We start from the raw sequence: 26,783 nt of genomic DNA on the forward strand, positions 1-26,783 counted from the left end.
GAAAAATTCTTACTAAATATTTCATAGGAGCTCTCAAAGCTTATAAGAACAATATTTTTGACCAGCAGGCTGTTCAGAAAGTCAGTTCTACATGGAAATAAAAAGAGACCCAATTCATTGACACCCTCCCTGTTACATTGTTCATGCAGTTTACCCATTTCACCTGTTTTTACTCCAAATTACCACGTATATTAAGACACTTTTCAAACCTAATCACAAGACTGAAAACAACCAATCAATAAAATTCTGCAGCCAAGCCACTGAAAGCATCACAGCACAATGTGTTTCAAGACAATTTTTCATGCTGCAAAACAGATGGAAATTACTTGGAGCAAAATCATGACTGCCAAATAGATCAAAAACATCAATCCACATATGTCCAGAAGCTGAATAGTTCATGCTGCAGTGGCATCACTGGTCTCAAAATGTATCACAGCGTAAAACAGAACTCTGTACAGTTTTAGTTAGTCCATTTTCAATTCAATTTATATTTGTCTAGCTTCATGAAAAATACGGCTACAAATGCAGTGCTTTGAGAGCCATGGGGTCAACAGCAGATTGAGTTAACTCGCAGCAGATTTTCATTCATAAGGTATTTAAAAGCTGATTCTTCTGCATGATAAGAGCCTATATATGAGGCAATATATAATAATATATATATATATTAGAGAAATGGTGAAAGGTATACTTTATCAATATAATACGGTGAAAAGTCTCCCAAAGTACATATTGAGAATGCCTTACCTGTAACAGACTTCACATTCACGACACATTTCTTAGAAAGGGAGAGAAAAGGGTAAGATTTGTAATAAATTATTCTCTAATAAGCTAGACTTCTCCAAAATAAGAATGTCATCTCCCACCTTTGGACTAGCATGATGACTCTTCCATACAATAGGCTTCCAATTACAGGAGTGATCCAAGAGTATGCCCATATAGCAGGAGATGAAATCTTCAGTAGGCAATAATTTGGAAAAACTCGCCAGTTTCAAAAGTTTTCAACACTGGTCACTGAAGTCATCACCAATGAAAAAGGTAAGCAATAACAGCCTAGGCATTTAAAATAGAAAATTTAAACTCAATATTTGTATTAAAAATGTAATTGAGGACTGATTTCAGAAAAATACAGTAATTACACACTTTCTGGATCATGAAGTCAACTCTTTAGGCCCTTGGCCCAATAAACAGATAAAAGATTAGTCTATTGATCACGAGCTTGAAATTTGAACTCTACTATAATTGTCAGCCAATTCCAGCTTGAAAATATTTGTTGCATACAGAGCATAGTGTATTCAGGGCTTAAGATAACGATAATACTGCCGCTTTCTCAGACAAAAACAACTTTTCAGCTTTATATTCAAATAAGCCTCATGTACTGACATCAGCCTAAGTGCTCAACTTTTCTTTTTAAGAGACATCTACTATACAAACACAAATAGGCCTCTAGTCATCTCGTAATCAAGATGAGCATCATGCCATCTGAATGTCCACAAAGATTGTGATTACAAATTTTATTGACAAGTCATTTACATTTCCATGACAAAATGTTAAGAAAACTTTCAATTTTCAAAATATTTTTAACGAAATACTTAGAATATTACAACTATAATAAATAAAGGCTCTTCACGTCCTCTAACATGAAAACCTTAAATTCATTATTCAGTAATGATTTGTTGGGCATCTCACAAACTGCTATTCGTCAATTAAGTTATAAAAATTACAACAATATGAAGTCTTCAAACATAAAACTGAGCTTAACTCTTTTTTTTTTAAGCATGGACATATACACTGGAGCACTTTGTTCACTCGGGACCTGAAGAATAAAAACAAGGAGCAAGCACATAACAAAAAAAAGATGAACCCAAAAATTTTGGGCAGGGACAAATTAGAGTGATTGTAAGTCTTTAACGTTACCCAACTCTCACAAAAAATACAAAATAATATTAATTTGTACAAAGAAATGTGATGATTTCCCTAAACTGTTGGTTTAATCCTTGTTCATATGAAATGAGTTTCTGCTAAAAATTTCGAATTTTTTCAAATGCTCATAAACATAACTACATTCGTAAAAGGCTTTGTTTCGGCTCAAAACAGAATTGAAAAGCCCCAAACACAGTTTGAACTTCAATGATTTGATCAAGTAATCCTGGAACTCAGTTTAGCATTCATTTGGGCATATTTCAATATTTACAGATTAGTATGCATAGTTCACAAGCTTACCAAAATTTTGTAAACAGCAACAAAGGAACTCACAAGCATACACAAATACTGACTCTTCATGTATTAATTCCAAACCTTTCACTTTCCCTGTCTTCACAGTCAACCACATTTACACTAAGCCACAGCAATGGCTCTGGAATTATTTTTATAAACCTGCAAAAATGTATCCATGTAGAATACCTTTATTGTAGGTATGGAGTGTTCAAGAGTTAGTCACACACAACTACCTTCGCATGGTGCTATTAAGGGGTTGCATGAGACCACTGTTAATATAACCATACGTGTACATAGTATTTTGCGCAGCACCACGTTGAATGCTTGGGTCCTGATACTGTGCCTGTGCTGGATGCATGTTCATGACACTCATTTGCACTGGTATTTGAGCTTGGTTTATAAACCCAGTGTTGGTTATATACCCTGCATTTAGAGCTACCGCTGCAGGGGACTGCTGAGCTACCCTATACCCATTAAGAGCTGGGTATTGTGCGGCCATTAAGTTTGGATTGATAGTAACATTTGGACTACCATGCTGTTGCTGTATTTGCCGTGAGCGTGCAGCTGCCGCTGCAGCAGCTACGGCTGCAGGACTAGCCTGGTAATATTTGTGGTAACCAGCAGCTAGGGTGACCTGCGTTTGCAAGTTGGGCATAGGAGGGGTGGTCAAATTTCTCTGAACCATTTGAGGAGGTGGTGTCATTGTGGCATGGGGAGGGGGTGGTGTGAGGTTAGCGGGTGCTGGTGGTGGGGTCATTGTGCTGCAAGGTGATGGAGGGATCATTTCAAGGCCATTGGTCAGTTGCTGCAATTTTGCAAGACTACAAGATGATGACGCACCACCAGTGCCCGTGTTACGCTCTGTGGCCTGATTATGGTTGCCAGGGGATGGGCCAGGTGGGAGGTGAGGTGATGGCACAGCAGATGCTGCTGCAGCCGCGGCAGCCCTTATGTAGAAGTTAGTCGCACTTGAAACGGCACAACTGGATCCCGAGTGGTGAGGCCCAGAATGCTGGCCGGTGCCAGACTGCCCGACGTGCTGAGGGGGAGCAACTCGGTGCTGAATGACAGTGGTCATGGGCATGCTCACATATGCACCAGTGACTGGTGCCTGGGAGAAGGTGGGAGAGGACACTGCGGCAGCCATCTGAGATACGTCCATGTAATTCCCTTGCCCAATGACTACGTTACCTCGATGATGGTGATGTTGCATGGGTGTTGGCGTTAACTGCCCAGCTGCTGAAAGATGGTAACCTGTGCCCTGGTGAGTGCTAACCACTTGGTGCTGCTGTAACACATGGAGCTGTTGTTGCTGTTGCTGATGGTGTTGTTGGTGATGTTGCTGAGACTGAATGTTGGCATGGTGCTGAGATTGCTGAGTATGTTGCTGAATGTGGGTGGCTGGAGGAGTGGGAATGGGCATTGGGTGCTGTGCTAAGGCCATGGGTCCCTGTTGTGGCTTGGAGGCTTGAGTGGAAGCCAGGGAAGACACCCCCATTGCTTGCTGGGAAACTGACACCGAGATGGGGGCATGGGATTGCTGGGCAACAGTTGAAATTGATTGCTGCATAGGTGTGGGCTGGGGGGGGGGGGGAGTGGGCTGCTGAATTGAATGCTGGGGAGGAGATGGCGTCACAACCACTTGCGCATGGAGGGATTGCATTGACGAAACTGGGGGGTGTGGGGGTCCTGACTGGGGTCTGGGGGGGGCCTGCGACCTCTCTTGGTATCCCAAAGTGACCGGGGCGGTTGGATGTTGCTGCACTGGGGGCTGGGGTGCAGGTGGAGGCGTGGGTTCCACGGAACTTGGCCCCCCCACTTCATTCGATGAAATAGACGCAGGGGGTGATTCGAGCCCTAGCTGACTGACGTCTAAGTCACACTGGCCATAACCAGACCCACTGTGAATAGAATGAACTGAATTGGTTGTTGAGTCAGGAGTGTACACTCCTAGACTAGGAATGTCAGGTTGTTGCTGTTGAGGTGGGGTGGATGCACTGCTGCGCTTTAGGGCACCAGTTGGAGTGGCAGAACGTCCACCTCCATCAACTCCCTCCAAATGCGAAACTGCATCCCCATTCCCTACTTCCATCTCCATGACCCCTCTCCTCTGTTTTTCTTCAATACGAGATTTACACCGCTCCTCCATTGCTGACAGATGACCAGGCGTTGTCCGCTCATCATCCTGGGAGCGCCGCTCAAGTTGCCTCTCTTCTTGGTGAGAAGCTACCTTCAAGGATTCTTCAGAGACCATGTAAGAGGAATGATGGTGTGTTTGATGCTGCTGTTGCCTCGACTCAAACTGATGCTGTTGATGACTGCGGTGGAGGTGATGGTGGTGGTGATGATGGTGCACTTGCTGTTGAATGGCCTGTGAAGGCTGTTGCTGCATGGCCTGCTGAGCATTTGGCTGGTGAGACTGCTGCTGGTGTGATGCGGGTTGCTGCTGCTGTTGAGACGATTGCACCTGTTTGGATGGCTGCTGTTGCTTGGCAGGCTGCTGTTGTTGTGATGGCTGCTGCTGAGATGCTTGCTGCAGCTGCTGGGATTGCTGCTGATGCTGGGATTGCTGCTGATGTTGGGGCTGAGATGGTTGTTGCTGCGTTAGCTGTGGCTGCTGTTTTTGCTGTGACAGCTGTTGCTGAGCAGGCTGTTGCTGTGGCAGTTTCTGCTTATTCTGTTGCTGCTGAGACTGCTGGTGTGAAGGGAGAGAGTGACTGTGATGCTGAGAGGAATTGTGAAGACTCTGCATTTGCTGCTGTGTTAGAGGTCTTTGATGAGATTGTCGTAATGCTCCATCTTCAAAGTGTGTGTTGGAGGTCTGTTGCCGTGATTCTTGGACAGTACGCCCACTGTGCTCCTCAGCACTCATGTGCCCTTTGCACTGCCTCTCCTCAATGTGTGACATTGAATTGTGGTTCATGCAATGCTGCTGTGGCTGATTCTCTACTCTTCCGGAAGCATTCCCAGACATCTGCCTCACTTCTACCGGGGATCCTTGTTGCATCACTCGAGTTTGTAATTGACGAGTTCTTTCCTCAACTCCAGGAAGCATTTGATGCTGCTGTCTGACTTCTGTGAGCGGCTGAGGGGGAGGAGCTGGGGTCGCCTGGTTCCTTCTATCAAAGTCATTATGGCCGCTCTTTTGGTGTCTTGCTTGGTTTAACTGAAAGAAGCATTTTCCAAAATGTTGAATGATTAGAGACAAAAACTTTTACTCTAACTATGTTAAACAATGCCATTCAAACTGTTATTAAATATTAAAAGGCTCAAAAACAATCCTCAAGTAGAAACATTTTAAATTTTAATGATATACAGGCATCCCCCGGGTTACGTATGCCTCGACTTACGTAAATCCGTACTTACGTAAGTGATAACCGTACTTCAAGTTATTACGTTAATTTTCGAATGCGAGCGCGTTGAAGTAGATATTCGCTCGTATACCCAATGGCAGAAAAAAATTTCGAATAGTTATCAAGTTTTTACGTGCTAAACAAAACAAAGGGACCCATTTTTATCATTCCTCGAAGGAATTTTCATTAATTTCTGTAGAAAATCGCTTATAAACCCCAAGTCAATAAACAACGTGAAAATTTGCAGTTCTAGCGATGGAAGTGGTTGCGCTCACTTCTGTACGATACAGCTTGTTACACAGCATACACACCTGAACTCCGACTTTCAAATATTTAAAAATTGTATCCTTAAGTTCGGACATTTCCATCTGTGGAATTAAAATAAAGTTCGAGCAAAAATCTTTATTGCGGAAAGGAATTGGTTAGTACCCACGTAAAGGCATTGAAATTTTGAGTGTTGGCAAAGAACGCTGCGAAAAAGTGAAGAAAAAGTTGACACACGATATTAATTGCGTACTTATTTACATGTTTCTGGCGACTGGGTTGCCGTGTTGTATTTTGCAAAGATTTTATTAAGCTGCATTTTCTCGTTCTCTCATATTGTGTGCCAATATAAATGAATACTGCGTCATTGAAAGCTTTTCCCCACTAACTTTGTTGCAAGTTAATGACTGAGTTGGCTGAATAAAAGCTCACTTTTAATTAACTTCATGCATTGGAAATACTCTTCGATGGTTCCAGCGAAGTAAATATTCAAATGATGATATTTTCACGTCATTTTATTGAGATGTGAGAATATGAAAGTATGTTTACGTGCGTGAAAGATTACTGTGACAATGAAACCAACAGATTCATCAATCAACGTAATATATAAAAGGCAGAAGATATAATGATTATAGGTAAGTAGTCAATGCAAACTATGGGCCCTTAGTTCACAGTATAAAATAATGAATCAATTTAAGTATTCAGTTTAGTAATGTAGCGTTGAGATACCGGACTTTCCCGAATCCACGCGATCGGTCAACTCGGGGAATAATATTACGCATTTTGATTGGCAATGCTTGAGATGCAACTCTCAGACTATATCAATGTTATTGATTTTGTATCTAATAACGTAATAATATGCAGAAGAGTTAATGAATATCGCAGTGAATTGAATGAAACTTCACCGAGAATGTTGAGCTCATACAATTGTTGTTGTTGAATGTTGAGAAAATACAATTTTTAAATACTTGAAAGTCGGAGTTCAGGTGTGTATGCTGTGTAACAAGCTGTATCGTACAGAAGTGAGCGCAACCACTTCCATTGCTTGAAAACTTCACCGCATTTCTCCGCTGAGAATTCACCACACCGATCGAAATCTCTGAAGTACTAACGCAGAATGTTCGACTTACGTAAATTTCGACTTACGCAGAGTCTGTCAGAACACATCCCTTACGTAATTCAGGGGATGCCTGTAATGATATCTGGCTTTCCAAAATTTATCACAGTGTGCTTGATTGAATGCATAATAATCAAAACCAATTTCAACCATAGGCAACTTTGGTGAACTTCAAAATATGAAAGGACAACAAGATAATAATTTATTATCAACTTCAACCATGCATTGCTGCAGAATATACCTCACCTATAAAAATGAATCCCATGCATTACATTAGTGCTAATTTTTTCAGCATACAAATTGAGAATTCAAACAAATGCAACATCAATAGCGTAATTTCCAACACATTTTCTTGTCTCCATTGAAAGTTTACGATTTCTGGAGTACTTTTTGATTTTATACCGACAATTTTTATTTATCATAATTAATTAAATGTCAATTAAAAAATGGAAATTTCATTTCCGCAAAAAATGAATTGCATTTCACGAATTAAAATAGTATTTTCTCTTTTATTCCTTGTAGAGTGTAACCTCATTCATTCGAAATTGAAGGATTCGAATTACAAGGATTCAATTGAACATACTCTCAAAAAAATCCTAACCCCACAAATGTTGAGAAATTTTTATAAATATCAGAGGGACTGGGACATTTTAGAAATTCCAGACTTGAGACAGTGCACTTTTGCGAAAAACATATATGCAAAAACATAAGGTTTTGCAATTAGCACAATGACAATCTCTGATTCGTTCAGGAAATTTGGAAAGGAAGACAACAGTTTTTATGTCATAGCATCATGACTCATATTTTTCGAGAGTAAGTAGGTTTATACACTATATATGTGCCTTTGGTGCAATCAATGAATGCGACAGAAGCACATAAGAATGCACAGTACAATTTTGAAACTTACATTAGCCTAAAGAAAAATATTTGGGTCATATTGTATTTAAGTTTCAATTTTGTCAAACTCTTCGCTTTGAGGTTACTCTTAACGTAAAAAACTGGTCAGAAAATTGTATTAAAAATTGTTCAACACAATAAATTATCTAAATGATGATACCCTTAATGTGAAAATGCAATGAACAGTCTCAAGAGTTATTTAAGCTTGTCTATTGAGTGAGATAGAGGTGCCCTCCAAGCAACACATGCCAAAATAATGGCTCCTTAAGGCGTGTACATTTTCTCCCAAAAAATGCTGACTACCATTCGCATATGACAAGAACAAAAGACTACCTGCATGTTCTTCCTAGAAAGACAAAAAGGAGTAGTGATGGTCCTCTCCATAAGGGAACAAAACTTTATAACCTTCTACCTGAACAGTTAAGAAATTTATCATCAATTGAACTCTTTAAAGTGAATCTCAAAAGATACCTAATTAAAAATACCTTGTATAGTGTTGATGAATATATGAACTATTGTAAAGAAAACATTTGTAAACGTATTCTATGAGCAGTGCTTGTACTTAAAATTTTATGCTGTGACAAATGTAACTTTCTAAATGTATACTTTTTTATGTGAATGTTACCTGATATATCATCCCATGTTATTCATCAGTGTATTGTATTGACGAAGCCTATACCATTTCCTAATCTGTATTGGTTCTCTTGGCTAATAAAACTATTATTATTATTATTATTACTTTGGTATAAGCAATCTCTGAAAGAGGGTTCATGATTTTCGAGAAGATTTTTAGCCTTTCACAAATTCCATTCATCCCTACTCCAAATGAACCAAGATCAACGACCGCAGAAAAATATTAGAGGATGCAGTGGCTTAGAAAGGGAAGTATCTACTTGTAAGATATTTGATTTTAGTTGATTAGCTGAATTCGAGACATGAATGAATGAAATTCTCAAGGGATTGGATTCCCTTGAGAAGCCACCAGTTTGGTTGGGAAATGTTGAGGTAAACCAAACATTGTCTCGACAAAATAGCCCAAATGATTTAAACCATCATCATAACCACCCGCTAAAGTCTAAATCATAAAATATGAATTTGTTTAGAAACAGCATGGTATCATAAATCACTTCAAAATAAATATTACTAACTCTCAAAATATACCCATACCAAGGAAAACTTCCAATTACCTGATAAAATCAAAATTCAAGGGACAAAATTTGAATCTGAATTACATGTTAAGATGCATTAAAAATATCCGTACAACTTAACACAAAATTTCTCGCACCATTTGCCAGGAACTGCACAAATTTTTAAATTAGGTGGTATTTTGGATTAACAGGGTTTGAATTAACGAGGTTTTACTGTCGTTCATAGCTTAAATAAAGTACGTATCAAAGTTTGAAAATAATAAAGTGCAAGGGATATCCTCAAAGTTCTCAACCACCTCATCACCAACTCTTCATTTAACAATTACTCATACTTTGGTTTCTCTAATTGAGTAAAATCAAGACTTGACTGTATTTGCTTATAAGATTACTCTGCAACAAAATTTTTCTAAGGCTCATCCCAGTAAATGGGTGTTTGGATGGTATCAATAACATGAATAAGAATCTGAATTTAATTTTTAATGGCTCATAAAGTAATGAGACTACGCGTAGAAATAGCACTCCATCGCATGAATAATTGGAATCGTGGACCACAATACCTTCATTATTTGAATAGCGCTGTTCTGATTAGCCATCACTTAACATGGAATAAATCCAAGAATATTATTAGGGGACAGGACATTCAACTTTATCACTAAAACCATGAAATAAAATTGCTGCCACAACTGAAGGAATAACCCATACATCAACCTACCTCAGGAAGGTTAGAAGAAGATTCCACGCCAGGAACTATTACTTTGGTATCACAGTGCCCTGCAGATGTCAATGTAGCCAGGCTGTTATAACCTACAGCCATTACAGCAACAGTAGCATCTGAGCTGGCATGCATCAGTCGGTCATTGGCTATGGAACATGATCGCTGATTAGCCACTGTCACAGGTGGGGACAGATGAGTGTTCTGGTGATGATTGAGGAGTCCGGTTTGAAGTTGAGCTGCATGTACACTCTTTTCTACTGCTGGAGATGACACTGAAGTCAACACTGTAGACGGTGATGCTACAGGAGAGCCATTGCAAATTTTTGTTTCACTATCACCTTCAACCACCTTTTTGTCTACACTGCTATCTACAGGCTTTTCAGGCAAGTTGGAGACATTAGTTCTCTTCTTGTCATTGGTAGATGCCTCTCCCTGAATAAGCTTATCATCAGACACTAATTTAATTTCACTTGGGCCATCTGCATCCATACTACCTTCATCCACTCTTTCCTTAGAGAATTCCTTCAAGTTTTTTACAGCCTTGGCACTTTCATGGCCCTCAGTTAAGTTACAAACCACTTCCACACAGTTTTCATCCACTTTTTCTGAAATATACTCGGCAACAATGGCAGGGCTGCTCACTAATTCTGATGTTTCTTCAACTGCCATATCCTCCTTCTGGACATGCTCCTCTGAAACTTCCTGAAATAAAGCAATTAATGAAGATTTGAGTATCACTTGAGAGGATATTTTCTGTCACTCAGAAGAGAGCCAAACATCACATTTAAAAAAGATGAACAATTGAGCATTGCCATCTGAAACAACATGGTAGAAGGCCACTAAATGGCAATTGCTTTCTATGGTATATCCATGCATAGCATTTCAAACAGCTGAAATGTGGGCATAAAAAAATTAAATGCCAAAGGATAACACTGTTTTGAATATACCTTGTCACTTTACAGTTAAAAAACTTATTTAAGCTATTTAAAGTTTGCTGAATGAGGAAAGGACAAGATTCTTGCAGTGCTGAGTCCCAACACAAACAGACAAAATACGAATGGTATTCATTACCACTAACAGCAACATAAGAGGATGAAAAAATTCTAAAAGAGTTAGCAAGGAAATGAAATTTTCTCCTCGGAATCATAATGCAAGCTGCGTGCCCTTAAAAGACTTGGTTAACCAAACAACAAAATCCTACTCACTTCCACTAAGCATATTGTGTATCACCGAAAAATTTACTTGCCATCAATTTTGATTAGTGATAAATTGTGAACATTCAATTCAACTTATCACTCGCAAGTAACCTTCGCAGCTTTTAGGGTAATTGAAAAGTCAAACCATAACAGTTTATCCTTTGACTATGAACAAGGATCTGTTAAACTTTCAAATAATTATGAATTCTTAATGTTAATACATACATTTAAAGCTTTGGTGCTATTTGCCCATGAAATCCTTGATGAAGCTCACATATGGACACAAGAGGAATAAATCTCCAATTGCCATAATTTGAAATAACTCACTCTGAAGTGATGGACAAAACTTCACTAAAATCTATCTCCTACTGAAAATAATAAGCCCTAAGCTGCACAGGAGTGACACCGAAGCCTACACATGATATACGCCACCAAGTTACTGGCCTTTAGCTTTAAGGTAGGGGGTGAATACACTTTCACAATGTTGGCAGGCATCACTTCATACATAGATTGAAAGGCACCAAGAACTTCATGAGGGAAATCAAGCACTCAATAGCCCAGTTGCATCTGCATCTGCTCACGAGTCAAGGTCTTCATGTTTATCAGTTCTCCATTCCTTCTTCACCAATGCCATAGAGAATGCCTATAGGAGGATCTGCTGACGTAGAAATGTTCAAGATTTCCACTGCCTTAGGTTGGCATGATGTGCATTTTAGGGATATTAGTTGAAGTAGCATCCCACCATATAGCTACCATTTTCAACTATGAACATCATTTCCCCAGGTTGGGGCACAGGAAATGTGCTCTAATGATGATGTTATGGTGTAGTAGATCATGAGAAAGCTTCAGAAGAGTTGGAAGATAAATCTTGAGCAGATGAAGACGCTACAGCTGTATGGGAGGAATGGGACATGTCTCCAGCTGCTGTTGCCACACCATGCATCTTGTGTTCATCAAGTCTGCCTTGAAGAAGATGCGATGAAACACGAGTGTTTATGATGCCATCATGGCATGCGAGGACAAAACCCTCTGTTTCCGACTCCAGACCTGCGGAACGTAAAAAGGTGAAAATCAGCTCCTTTGATTTCCCATGCACTTAAATGTTTTGAGAGAAACATCCATGCATGGGATTACCACAGTAGATCTTGAGCAAGGTCTTTTGCTTAGAGTGCTTTCTTATGCCTTGAAGTACTTCATCAGCAGCTAAGTTATTAAGTCTCCATGACCTTAATCATCTGCCAACCTCTTAATGACAAAGAGTACGAAACCTCAAAAAAATGAAATTTTTGGACTATTATAAGAGATAACAGGGATTCTTCGAACTTGAGAGCACCTAACTGCCTCCACAACCACTCCGTTTAAGAATGCCTCAAGAAAACCCTCCTTCAGAGTGAAATATTACTCAACCTGGTGACAGATGTTTTTTCCTTATAAGTCTCCATCTCGCTAAATGAACCGAGGTTTTTCCAATTTTTGGATGATCCATGTAATCTATCATTCTGTAGAAAACTCATGGTCACAAAAACTCATGCCAATGATCTAGTCCTTGAATCCAAAGCCTTCATGAGCCTAGATTCTTTTGAAACCTGGTGGGTACTTTCCTGAACACTAACACTTAAAAATCAGGAACATTAGCACAGCCAATCACTCTACTAATGATAAGTGATATCAGAATGATTAATTTGACGATCTTTCTTGTTTTTCTGTATCTTCTGTTCACCATAACATGGCTGCCAGTTCATCCAATTCGAACTCCATCCTTAACTGTTCATGGTATTCCAAAATTATGGCTTGTTCAGCATGGAGTTATATGTCCTACTTAAAAATTACTATGCATGAAATGTAAGAGCTAAACATAATTATTAATGATAACATCACAAAATATTGACTTAATTAATTAGTCCTAAAAAAGTATGAAGTATTAGTACATGCCATCAAATAATCAAAATCACTGATCCTGTAGAAGAACAAGACAGAGCATAATGATGTAAAGGCAATAAAACTAGATACAGTGAGTCCTCTTTTAACGTCACTGACTATTCCTGAAAAATGTGACGATAAACGAAATGATGCTAATTGAAACATAATATCCCATAAGAAACAATGTAAAAAGTGAATATCGGCTCCTAGACCTCACAATTCCTACGCGAAAAAATTTTAGCGTATCATATCTAGGGTATTTTTTACGATGGGAATGACAAACTATGGCATAAATACGAGTTCCTGACTTCATTGACGACAATAGCAGCAGTGACGTAAATCCTTCTCCATTTTTGTATCTTCCCGCATTTGCTTTTCGGCTTCGCTATGTTGGTCGCCCGGGTGAGCGTTGCCTGGGCATCATCATCGCTGAAACATCGTCGCAGTTACAGGAACCAAAATTATTGTGAACACGGCGAAAAAAGTGACGACAAAAACTACGAGTTCTACATGGAAAAATGCCTTGAAATCACTTTTTAGGTTCCTGAAAACCATTATGTCAAGTAACACCTTGCGCACCTATCTAAGAATTCATTTTGCAGAAAACTTGCTAAAACCGTAATCGCAATTAACAATAAACACACCGTTTTACACTTTGTTTAGACTAAATGTATTACCGCCCACAAAACGAACAACCTGCAATGCCCGCTGCTTCACGTTTTTTCTCGCACGAAATTTAAAAGACTTGACGTTATCGCGAAGCAAAGGTGCGTTAAACAAATGACGATCTCAAAATTTTCGTGACGTTATCACGAAATGACGTTAAACGGGGACTCACTGTAGTTACAAAAGAAGTTAGAATGAAAAATGATTATATACCTTGATGGTAACAATTTTGATGTTTTTTTAAAATGTGTATGCGTAAGAGAGTAGTTCAGACACACATTACCAAATACCAGTGATAGCACAGTTGAAAAGTCGAATCAAGAGTAAGAAAGAATAACATTTGGAGTAAAGAGCAAGGCTGAGACAAACCACCAAAAATAGCCGTGAACCTGCAAAAATTTACAATCAATATCATGCTGAGGAAATATGTGTTTATAATCAGTGAGTGTGAGCTGCTTACTGAAAATTGATTTCCAATGAAAATTTTCTTTTTTAAACAAATCAAGAATACTTCAAAAAGCACAATACTTACATCCTTGTAAGTGTAAAAAATGTCATTGATGCAATCTGTACAATTAACCCTTTTGCTTCAAATGTTGGCTAAAGCCAACGTGAATTGCCATACTCAAAAGACCTAAGGTCAGGCATAGTTTGGTGTGTATTTTCCAAAGCAACCAACCGAATGTCACGGGGGAAGGGAAGTGACCTATGAGGTAGCAATGGTTGGAAGTATTTAGGTGCAGCCTGAGACCCTCGCAACACTCCTTTGCAATTGGGACCAATGATTCTCCTCATTTAGGATCCTTCTCACAACAGAACTACGTGGTGAAGTGGTTTAATCATCAATGATTTTTTTCAAAGACTAAGTTACTAACTGTATTATTTTGAACACAAAAAAATCCATTTAAAACTTTACAATGCTTCAAATATTGTTAGTTATTCTTTTATAAGTATAAATTATAGAAAATCATGAGCAAAATTTATTTTTAAAAAGCACTGGTAATGCAATAAGCTGGTCGTGAACTTGCGCTAAGAAATGGTTGGAGTGTCTAGCCCAGTGGCCAGCCACCCCACAGGCAAGTTGGGACCCAAATCCAAGGGATAAGAATACCGGTGTAACTCTTCCCCAAAAATGAGCTCTGTACAGAAGGGCTTAGAATATTTTCATGCTATTCATAGCATGCAAACATTTTCCTTTCTAGGTGCTGGCAGGAAAGGGTTAATGGCCTGATGTTACCAATACTAGGAATATGACGTTCGAATAGTCAAATCAGCAAATGCCTTTAATATTGAAGTTTTTACGCCAATCAGTATTCAAGGACAAGAAATAATTAACTATTTGAATTTCAAATACACAGCATGGAAAGTCCGTGATTCTCTTTAAATCCAAGGGCAATGGTTGGGTCTTACATGTAAGCTTGCGGATTTGGCTGGTTCAATGCTTAAAATAATATTTTTACATAAACTTCTCATAGAAATTAAGCATAAAAATGTATATAATGCTGATGACTCCACGAGAACAACATGAAGAAGAATGTGTGCACTTTCAAATGCCTGCGAGATTGGCTGACCTTTTCTGACTCTCCATTGTATGATGAAATTTACATTTTACAAATTCAAATTTTTAAGTAATTGTTAATTCCTAATTTAAGGTTTGCAACATATGTGATAAAGCATTAATAATAATAAAATTGATGCGTAGTTTTCCGCGGCGTTGTCTAGATGATGTCTCCATGTTCCTGGGTTTCACCGCGTGGATTTTTCTTTGTGACGACAGTTTCGCCGGTATTCCAACCGACATTCCATCGACCTGAAGACGCCGGTTGGAATACCAGTGAAACTGTCGTCACAAAGAAAAATCCACGCGGTGAAACCCAGGAGCATGGAGACATCATCAATAATAAAATTTTCCATATGCATATCATAAAACAAAATAATTTCAATGCTCTACGCACAAAAGTTTGGTATTAATGTGTGCGACAGTTGTGTAATGATTGAGTGACCAGCTAAGTATGGCAGCATTTTCACATTCGTAAACTGAGAAAATAAAAACAAAGTACGCAATTTTTGAAGAGTGAAGATTATCTTGCAGGGCATTGCATACCACTCCAGGTTAAAAAAATTATTTCCAAAGGCACAGAGATGAAATTATGAAAGTGAGTGACAAGACCCACCTTGAGAGCGGAGATGAGAGTAATTCTGAATATCACTTATCACCTACTCAATCTATGCCCTCTTTGCCATTGCCATCAGCAAGTGAAACAGCATCTCTGCCAGCATAAATTAAAAACCATCCTCCCCCACGACTGCTAACATTGCCCAGTTTCATGGATAAAAAGGGGAAGTTCAAACCAGGGGGCAAGAGGCAAGAAAAAATAACAACGTTATTGCTGAAACCATTTCAAATTGTGGGAAACCCAGGGTTTAAGGCCCTTATGTTACATCTGCAACCCTCTCCTCTATGAAGTACATCACCACCATAGTGATACCTGCTACGTACTGGATATTGCATTCTGTTGTGACTAATGTACTCACTGATGCAGAGTACAAGTCTATCACTACAGATTTGTAGACATCTACTGCTAATGACGACTACATGAGCTTTGCAGCTCACTTCATTTCATCGAATTTTCAGCAGAGGCACATGCGCTGTTTGTACTTTGACAAGTTACTGGTGAGTGTCATTAAAAAAAGGTCATACTCAAAAAGTAGGATAAAGAGCTCATCTAATCATTGGGGGTGGTGATATTTTTACATTGATTTCATTATTTTAATTGGATTATTTCAAACTGATTTCTAATCAAATGCAATCATTGGTGAATATATCAAGAGCTACATTTCTTTTTAAGCCTTCAATATTTAGAACCCTTATTAACTCTGTTCAATTAAGTTTGCAAACGAGCGTGATGCACCCGCTCCCAGCGGGCTTCCCCCGCTCTTTTCAATGCAGGTCCACAGAGGGATAGGCGCGATATAGCGCTTTCCTTAATATTTACAAAAATATTAAGGAAAGTGCTATATTTACAAAAATATTAAGGCCAGAGAAAGAGAGAGAGAAAATGGTTTGCCATAGACTGAGTACGTGTTGAGCCTTTCTGTGTTAACTTGAAATAATATGTTGAAAGCATGTTATATTGCAAAAAATATGCATAATAATATGTATCTGAAACTTAATTGGTATCAATTAAATATCCTGAAATAAAGGTTTGTTCTGCACCATGGAGCAAGTGCGTGACGTCAAGATGGCGGATCGCCTCATTCCCTAAGAGAAATATCAAGGGCAATTTTTTTAAACCAATTTTAGGAAACAATAGCAATATTTAGGAAGTAAGATATGCCGCCGCATGTTCTCCGATAGTTTCTGTGCATTTTGGTACCTCATTTGTAGAGTTTGGTTGCATATACGTTGAGAAAAGGTTATCTACACAGAAGAAATATATAAGGAGATTAGCTTTTTTGACCAAAATAGATTTTTTGTATGAGCAGTCCCATGCTCTTTTATTTTAATTAACATTTGTATTTAAAATGGTGGAAAAATGCCTAATCAGTATTTAATATTCAAGTGCGGTATCCAGAAAATCATTAGGTATTTGAATTCGATATTCAAATTTGAGAAAAATGCTATTCAACCCATATCTACCAAATAAATATAATTTGCATTGATGAAGGGGACCTAGCTTAGGTAAGGCAGCAATAAACTATTTATAGCTTCTATAAATCTTAAAAAAGCTTAAAATACCTTATAGATGACATTAGTGCACAGACAGTTACTGCACAGAAATAATATAAGCCCCATCCATGAATTATAGAAAAATTATTGAAATATTGATGAGCTGATGACTTCAATATCACAAAAATATTCAACCCATAGAAGAGTATAATGACGTGCAAGGTTACTTCATGTAGAACCCATGTTCGGGCCGGAACAGCCTTACGTTTTTCTTTTCATTTGAATTTCCCTCCTTTCTTCTTTTTTCCCGCCTGCCTTGGTTTTTTGTTTTATGTCGTACTTTTTCGCCTAAAGAGGGCTTGAGAAGCCCAGGAAGAACAGTGCAGGCCTGGCACCGGTATTCATTCGTTCGTCTGTGTCCAGGCGAATACAAGGCTTTTCGTTCGCCTGATGTCAAGGCGAAGATGCGTTTTTATCTCGCCGAAGCTCAGGCGAGGATCAAGTGTTGGACGGACGCATGGGGTGCAGTGTTAGGCGGAAGCCAAGGTAAGGCGGGATTCCCTTACTTATTTTCTTTTCCACCCCCGTCATTTCTTCCGTTCACTTTATTTAATTTTTGGTTTCCGTCCCTCATTTCTCTTTTCTCATTATTTTCGTCGTAAACGTAAGGCCAAGTTTCGGCCCTGCATGAGTGGCATTTTGGGCGGGACGCAACGACCCCGTGACGCGACAACCCATCTCACATCCCAAATAGCCATTCAATATTAGGTTTTTCTGCCTGGCTTCAGCTAGCTCCATTTCAACACATGACCAATTTCCTCAATTACAATTTAAATAAATCAAAATTCATGTTCACTCGATAGCATTACTTTGAGTGAGCCCCCATCCCCTTTGCTTGCTGTGGCACGCTGACAGTATTTGGGTGATGCTACCATACATGGAAATGGAAAAACCATTCACGGAGAAGATTTTTTCTTGAGAAGAAAATTATCATGTTTAAGTTAAATAAAGGATGGAACCCACATCTATTTCCACAATAGCATCAATTTCTCATGCCCCAACATAAATATCATGGTCAAAAGTTGTGAGGAGATTATGAAGCATGGCACTTAATGCAATAATATGAATGTGAATATGAATAATAGCTATTTTGTGCTTAACTACACAAAGAAAACCATTTCCGCTACAATTAAAATACCAAAGCTGAATTCTATACATTATTTAAACTCATTCTTGAGTTCATAGATGAAAGCAGTCTTCTTATCTTCACCCTCATTTTAAGCTTTCCTGCTCTCTATTCTTTTTTGACACCCTCGAAAAGAATTCAAAAAGGGGACTTAATTAGTTCAACCCCACCAAACATACCTTTATATACAGGTGAGATGTTAATTCTGCCTTTTACAGAGTATTACTGATAAACTAGGTTTAAATTTAAATAAAGTAAAAAATTACTCTATTAAGGGTTAAATACTGTATAAGCGTGTGTAAGAGGCGCACCCCTATTTTCAGCATCGGAGCTATGAAGAAAAAAATTTTGCGGCATTTTTTTTAATACTATCGCGCGGTGTTGCAGACGTATGCCTGGAATTTCGACAGTTATCGAACTTTCCTCTTTCAATATTAATTAAAAGAGAAAATTTTGATAACTGCGGTGGTAATAGCGGCATAAGAGGGAGTAGAAAGAGTTCCGATCCTCTCTTCGCATACGCCGTTGCTCTACGATGCATGTCCTATTCACGAACAATTTTGTTTAAATGCTCTCACAATTTCAATAGAATTGCAGCCGTGGAAAATTTTAAGGCAAAACACGACAGGCACATAGCATGAACCTTCCCAAGAGCTTGGACAACAATCTCAGCGCCGGGGCAATCTCAGCGCCGGGGCAATCTCAGCGCCGGGGCAATCTCAGCGCCGTGGGATAATAACCACGTCGTAGATTTAACGGAACCACACTCGGCCCTCCATCAGCCAATGCCTCTGCCGTTTTTTTTCCTTTCCGAGACCCCACAGGAAAATAGGAAAACATCAAGTTACAGGGGAACAATGGAAACGTGTTTCATCCCTACCCCGTCTCACCAACTGACCTTGATCGATCTCCCATTTTATGGAGGCCAAATGCTAGGTGAGTCATCTACTGAGCCCGAAGATATCTCGATAGCTTTCAATAATTGTATGACACGCACGAGGTTCAAAAAAAGAAACAGATCTAACGTGACGCATATCTTACAGAATTTAAGTTTTTTAAGCTCTAATTGATTGACACAAAGATTTATAGTTACAAGGCTACTAATATTCAAAATAGTCCAAACAGGACAATTTCGGAAGAAACAAGCGTAGCATAAGCGCATTCAAACAAGACGAGACGGACTGGAAACTTTAGGCGACGCAAACTGCGTATATCACTTTGCTGCGCCTTCGCCCCTTCGCTTTGAAGGCAACGACGTCCGATGCAAGATCGGACGTGTTCTTCCCTTGCTCCTTCGCTCGTAGCTTTAAATACGGAGGGGAAGGAGTGCGCTCCTTCCCCTCCGTATTTCGTTGCTTGCTTCGAAGACAGAGGGTTCGCGCTCCTTCCCCTGGACCTCTCCTTCCGCGCTCTTCACTTATAAGCATTTGTGATGTCTTCCATCCTCAATTTATTCCAACAATGAACACACTCGTTCGAATTTTTTAAAGCGCAGGTTTTGACACCAATATAATTTTCAGTTGCAATAATCCTCATATTAGCGTCTGAAGATGATTTTTCGAAAATCAGGTCCTCAGCATAATGGAAATCACTCGGCAAGACAGATATTGACTATTGACCAGGTATGTCATCCAAAAATACGCGTTTCTCTACATTTGATAACCGATTATTATATGCAGTATAAATGCCGCGGGATGCCCACTCGTGGCAGTAAATTTAGCGCGCCATCCGGAGCGAAAAACCCCCGCGCGATCTTTTCCATGTTCACCTCCGGGGTACCGACGTGACGGCGCGATGCTTACATGAAAAGCAAACAGGAGCATTTTAAAAATACGTCACTAAGGGAGAAACTCCCCTGCCTACTGCTTGTTTTTTACCTAGGATTACAGATGTCTGACTCACACTGAAAACCAAGGCCTTCAGTTCCCCTAGACTTGCGACCGGTGAAGGGGAGGGGGGAAGATAAGAAGTTTGTGTAGGAGGCGCACCCTCATTTTCAGCAATTTCTGGGAAAAAAGGTGCGCCTCTTACACGCGCTTATATGGTATGTCTATTGTCAAAAAATATCCATCTCCTTACATCAGCTATCTAAAAAGCATTCTATTTACTATCTTCAAATATGTAAGGATACTGAGTAAACAATGTAAGCCACTAATAAGTAAAACTGAGTCCCTACATTAATCATAATAAGCAATGGAACAGAGGGACAGGGCAAAGCTGGTAGGTGAAATCAAAGCATCAGTGTTAATTGGAGAGTAAATTTCAAAATAATTGATATTCCAACCAACCTCCTCGGACATATGCTCAGTCAAGTTCTGCACAGCTTCCTCCATCTCTCTTTTGTCCTCATACTGATCTGCCTCTGTTTCACTAGTCAGCTGACTCATGCCATGGTCCTCAATGACACTTTGGCTCACATCAGCTGGGGCTACAAGCTGACCCATCTCCCTAGCTGCATCACCAAATTCACAAGGGATGGACAGCCGTGAGGCCATATCATCTTCCAGATCCACTTCTGGAACCTCACTCACGTCTACAGTGGCCGCTTTGACACCTAAATTTGCGGACTCTGGCTCACTCTCAGCCTTGGTTTCATCTTGCTGTGCCTCGGATGGATTAGCTGGCACGGCAATGACTTCAGGTGAGGGGCCACCAACCGCATCCTGCCTTTCACCTGCAACAACCTTGGTGACATCTTCCACGCCCTTTGACTCCAAAGAGCTGTCACCACACAAAACCTCTCCATCAGTGTCCTGTGAATGATAAAATGGTAATTAAGATTACCCGAGTCATACATCGTAAAGGTAATCAAATCTAACATCAATCATCCCATGGGACTAAACATATTGGTTGACTGATAGCAGAGAGCAACAACAAATATTCTAAATTAAGGTCTGAGGTATAATTTAATACATACGAACAAAACATCATATAGCACACAAATTCAATACGAAAAATCGCCAACATTAGTCATAGAAAATTACTCTTAAAAAATCAGATATGTTAAAATAAAAAAATAAACACCTGGCAATAAAAGAAAGAGAAACTACCACAATATTCAATGCAGGAAAATTGAACTCTTATAATCCTGAAAACTGCACCCAAAATAACTTAATTTAGCTACAATAGCAACATTAGACAAGCACGGCAAGATGCTGATAGAAGACCAAAAGTAGTGACCTTTTGGATTGGTAAAGGAAAAAACTTAGCTCGGAATCTGAGGTTGGAAAACATTAAATGTGGTACATGGCCCAAACAGTCACACACACAGATGCACTCTAGTCTACAATATACGCACCAAAACTGAAGCAATGATACAAACCAAACATTATCTTCAAAGGAAACATATCCATTAATACATGAATTTTCGCATGGAAAAATTTGCACTCTTGGAGGTGAATAAAATAAGCCTTCTCAAAAAGTCTTCTAAATGCAGGTTTTCACTACATCTGTAATAATTAAAAAATTCAATTTCTTCTATTTTTCACCAATTTCCAACATAAGACCTTTTGGATTCGTACGGGGAAAAACTTAAGCTCGGAACCTGAGATTGGAAAACATTAAATGTGGTACTGAGGTATTGATAGAGAATCACCTTTTTAGGGCCAAGGCTACAAGAAGTTGTTGATCTAATTTGCTCCTACTGTCCCAATCACCATGAAGCTCTCACAGCATTCACTCTCCCTACCCAGAACAGAGGCGCAGCTAATAATTAAGGCTAGGGGGAGGAGGAGTATTAGGCACAACTAATACCAGGGGGTCTGGAATACCTGCCAGGGTAAGCAGGAGGTGTGGGGGCCCTCCCCCAGGAAAAAATTGAGGATAAATTGTTCAAAATGATGAGTTTTGCATCTTCCTGAGGGATATTTTTATCCATGCTTACACTATTCTATAAGTCAAATTAATCCAATTCAGTATTCAATTTCTCTGAACTCTGGGGGGGGGGGGGGGTTAATCCCCAAACCCCCCTTGCTGCACCAATGCCCCAGAAGGAAATTGGATAGGTACTCTAATGCCATCAATAAATTTCCAAGTAGGCAGCGGGTTTAATACTTTGAAAATTTACAAAAATGTGTCTAAATATGGAAATATATCATAGCAGTAAAAAATGATTTTTCTATCCATCTATCAAATTTCACAACTTAACCTTTTCCCTACCGTACACGTATATATACGTGTGGACGTTTCCTGACCCGGGAGACCACGGGCGTATATATACGTGTGAGATTTTCCCGGTCAAGAAAACGAAACCCGTATATATACGTTTTCGAGCTCTCCCCCTTTCAGGACGGTCAATTTTCGAAATAAATATTTGTCCATTTCTCAAGAAATATAAACTAAGAATTGAATTGTTTGTCTTTTGAGCAGCGTTTACAATTTTTAAACGAAATTCTACGACAAATATTAACTTATATCTCGAGTTATGTATAAACATCAACATGGAAATTGTTGCTGCGTTAAATGCTTTGATAATGGCCTTAGAACTTCGTTTAAAATTTGACAATGCTCAGATGAAAATGAGGAATTATATTCAATGTCTGTAATTTACGTGCAAGCAACAATTATCCATTTGCTAAATACATATAAGCAATACATAAGTTGACCGCGAACCAATGCCGCAGGTATGGTCGTAAACCCGGAAAGGAGGGAGCACAACTACTCTTGGAGTCTGAGATAATACGGAGTCCCACCGTGGAGGGGTCGAAAAAGGTTCAGCGAGACCCTTCTTAACGAATGCCCTCCAAAAATGCTCCGTACCACGAGAAAGAAGAGTCTCTTGGGGAGCGGTACAGCAGTCAAGCTAAGACGAAAACTCCGCGGTCTCGAAAGGGTTAACCATGATATCGTATTGGAGTGAACATTATTTACATTATAAGTTCCTGATTAACAGCTGTAACCAATTGTTTTATGATTGAAAAAAATCATCATATAAGAGCATCATTATTTGTTGCTTCAGCTAATTTTTTTACTTACATTCACTTCTGTTCAATTAAAAGTATACAGTATAAATTTCAATACCCCTTGGAAGTTAAACAAAATCATAAAATGAACAGGAAATAACTTCATCAAAAAGCAGTATCTAGATGCTAGGCCATTAAGAATATTTTCAATCACTGGAAATAGATAGGTAAGGATGGACAGAAATTAAGAATTCAAGCAGCCCCACTTGTATGTACATGATTCTATACAGGAGAAGTTGGCACAAAACTTACGATTGTGAAACAATCAACACTGTCCTCATCATAAAAAGGAACAGAGGAGGATAAAGTGCGAACAAATTTTTAATGCCATGGAAAAGTGAATATTTCAACATTTACAAGTTAAAATTTCAACTCATCTCAATTCATAATTACTCGAGTAGTTGGCAGGATTGAAATACTAACTAATGCTTATGTATAAAGTATAATTAATATCAATTCATTTCTATAAACTAAGAAATTTCATAGAAATAATTTGGGGATTGATTATGGAATTATTTTTTGCACTCTGCTTATATGCCTATTTATCAATATTCTAGAATTCATCAAATTTCAATATCATTAGATCCTCACAAAAATAACTTAATCGGATTAGTATTCTCACCAAAAAGTCAAGAGTTCTTAATTTTGCAGATATTTCATTGAAAAAAAATTAATAGAAATATCTTTTCCAAGAGTGAAAATATTTAAATGGTTCTCATACATAATACAGCTTGGAAATTCGAGAAAATTTGACAGCCAGATTAAGGGGTAGTTGCTGTAAATGTGAACTACAGCCAACTGCAAAAAATTCACTTCCAAGCCTCAAGGCTCCTCACCACACTTGAATCAACTTTAGTGACGACTACTCATTCAACAGCCTGAGCTTTGCACTACAGCAATGTTTGCAAAACTTCTTTGTGAGCAGGGCTATCGGTATGTTAACTTACGAGCACCCAAATAGTAAAGAAATGAACATAAAAGGTTTGTATCATAATATACCATGTACTGAAAAGTGCGGACATCGGATTGTCATTTTTCTTCTCTATGGTGCCAGTCAACGGTAACTATGAAATCATGCTGAAAAAAGACATCCATTCTATATATCTGCAGGCCTAGATATTGCTGTGAATCTGATCCTGCATCTATAGGATCATTTGAAGAAGAAAAAGGCTTTTGTTGTTGTGATTTGTATTTGTCAATATTCCTAAGGGACATACTTTCCTGCTCTATGCAAATCAAGGTACTAGCCCCTCACACACAACAAGATTATTGAAAACGAATTACACTGGGATCAATTTTATTGCTTTGCATCCATTCTCAAAATTTAACACAAGACAAAATGCAATTTTCACCACGACTCAGCACTCATACAATGTACAGCAGGCGTTTCAACTGGCCTAACAGGGTGATACTTTACTACCCAATATGATAACAGAAAAAACAGGTAATCCCTTCATGGTCATTTTTGAAGCAGTTTTAGTGACATAGATTCTTCTCATTCTTAGAGCCTATTGCACCAGAATGACCATTGCTTTTATTCAAATTTGCTCAATTGCAGCTACTGTTAATTTGCAGACCATATGGTGGCTAATATTAATACTAAAGGAGCAACTATTTTCTGTTTTTATACTGACTCAAGACATTACCCAAACAGTAAGTGTTTTAAGTCATGGTCACGCAGCAACATGATCAATACATCTAACCTCAGGGTATTCTGATTAGCAAAATTCGTGTCATATACATTCAGAATTCAAAGGGCCCTAAAATTTGAAATTTAACATGCAGTCAGGACTTTAAATTTTCAAAGAAGATTCATTTTAATATTTGACATTCCTTGAGGCTTAAATATTGCACTCCAGAAAATTAGAGGCATTGCCACTTCTTGTGCTTAAATCAAAATCCCTCTTTCCTGAGATATATCTGACACCTCAATACATCTCTTTCTTAGCGATTAGGTTGCTTGTGACGAGATCCAAGATCTGCTCTAAGCCTGCATTCAAAGAAACCAGTCGAAGACAAATCAGAAACGGTACTATAAATAAATAATTTCTGATGGAAACTTTCCAAAAATAAAGTGGCTACCAATGCAACACAAACTCACCCAGGTCATGCAAAGAGCAACCAAGGTCCATAAGACAGTGATATTGCAATGCCATGTTTTCATGAGCATGATTTGATTACCAATAACAAGCGAACTTTTCAGTTAATAAAATGTAGCAAAACCTATCACAGTGGCTAACTGTAGCAATTATAAAAAATTGAAAAAAATGTTGCCATTTGCAAGAAAGGCTGGAGGGTACACACCGGTGCTGGTGGGATGGAAGGAAAACCAAGGGTCAAAAAGGCATAAAAGAAAGGGATAGGAGAATTTTGGAATACATTAACAATAGGAAGAATGGCTAATCAAACATTGGATGATTGCCACTTGAGTATACATGCAGTCCTCTTGACTTTAGTACATAATCAGGGTTCATGCCAAATCTCTAAATTCAATTTTTCTGAGTCTTCGCTGATTTACAGTCCAAATTTTTTAAAATTTCCCCCACAAAAGCTGTCGTTTACAAGGATTTCAGGGATAAATGAATCAGGGTATACTGTGAAACAAATCCAAGCAGCAGTAATAAAGTCTAGTAGTGGCAAGTCAGCGCTACCATGAGCTGCCCTGACATGATGGCAACAAAATACCCACCTTGCTGCTCAAACGCAGCAATGCACATTAAACAACCATTTTCATGTTTTTGCTACATCTCTAGAAGTTTTCCCTGGCCTTAACCTCATTCCCTTAACACTTCCAGTCATGATTCTTATTTACCATACTGGTATGAGCCCTGATCATGCATTCCTATAAGTAAATGTAAGGTGAGCATTTGAGGAGTTCATTGTTTGGGTACATTCTTGACAAGCAAATTATACATAATCTAGTCAGTTTCTTCCAGTTCTCAGTTTCATAATAAACTAAGCTGATCCTAATACATACTTAAATGTAAATGTGCATCCATAATTAAGTAACACACTCTGAGGTATCTACAAAGAGGTACAGGTATCTAAATACAGTGAAGATTGATAATCAAGAACTCTAAATAACAGAATGACATGAACAACAAAAGGCTTTCTGGAGCTTTTCGAAGTTTCTATTTGTTAATGTTGCATAGCCAAAAATACAGCTATACAAATGGTTTATAGCCGTCTCGGAGCCTGGCTGTCTTCACCGTAATCCCACGACAGCTAGTTAACAAATTTGCCGTTTTCTTCAGCAAAATATTTCATTGCATTACTTGGGATACCTAGATGTGGTGATTTCACTCAACAGAATTCACGGCAAGTGTTTTTTTTTCTTCCTTGAAATACAATTACCTACTTGCTCATCCATTGAGCTCCAACTGTCATGAAGAGGAATTCTACCGACGTCTTTATCTACATGCACTCATGTTGCAGCAGTGAGAATCAACAATATATTTGAAGCACATTTCTTGGGT

At 38.7% G+C, this 26,783-nt stretch overlaps 1 protein-coding gene across 6 annotated transcripts in view; it reads right to left on the bottom strand.

The window, feature by feature from the left end:
- Positions 1-1,084: 1,084 nt before the first annotated feature.
- LOC124171440 (histone acetyltransferase KAT6B-like) overlaps positions 1,085-26,783 on the bottom strand; it is a 129,742-nt gene continuing 104,043 nt past the window's right edge. For all 6 annotated transcript variants that reach the window (XM_046550612.1, XM_046550614.1, XM_046550610.1 and 3 more), the window contains 3 exons: positions 20,635-21,099; positions 9,706-10,410; positions 1,085-5,380 (listed from right to left, as the gene is read on the bottom strand). In XM_046550612.1, coding sequence (XP_046406568.1) covers positions 2,444-5,380; positions 9,706-10,410; positions 20,635-21,099 — 4,107 coding nt within the window. In that variant the 3' untranslated portion in view covers positions 1,085-2,443. The remainder of the gene's footprint in view (positions 5,381-9,705; positions 10,411-20,634; positions 21,100-26,783) is intronic.

Source organism: Ischnura elegans, chromosome X (assembly GCF_921293095.1).
Source record: "Ischnura elegans chromosome X, ioIscEleg1.1, whole genome shotgun sequence".
In the NCBI taxonomy this organism is placed as follows: Eukaryota; Metazoa; Arthropoda; class Insecta; order Odonata; family Coenagrionidae; genus Ischnura; species Ischnura elegans.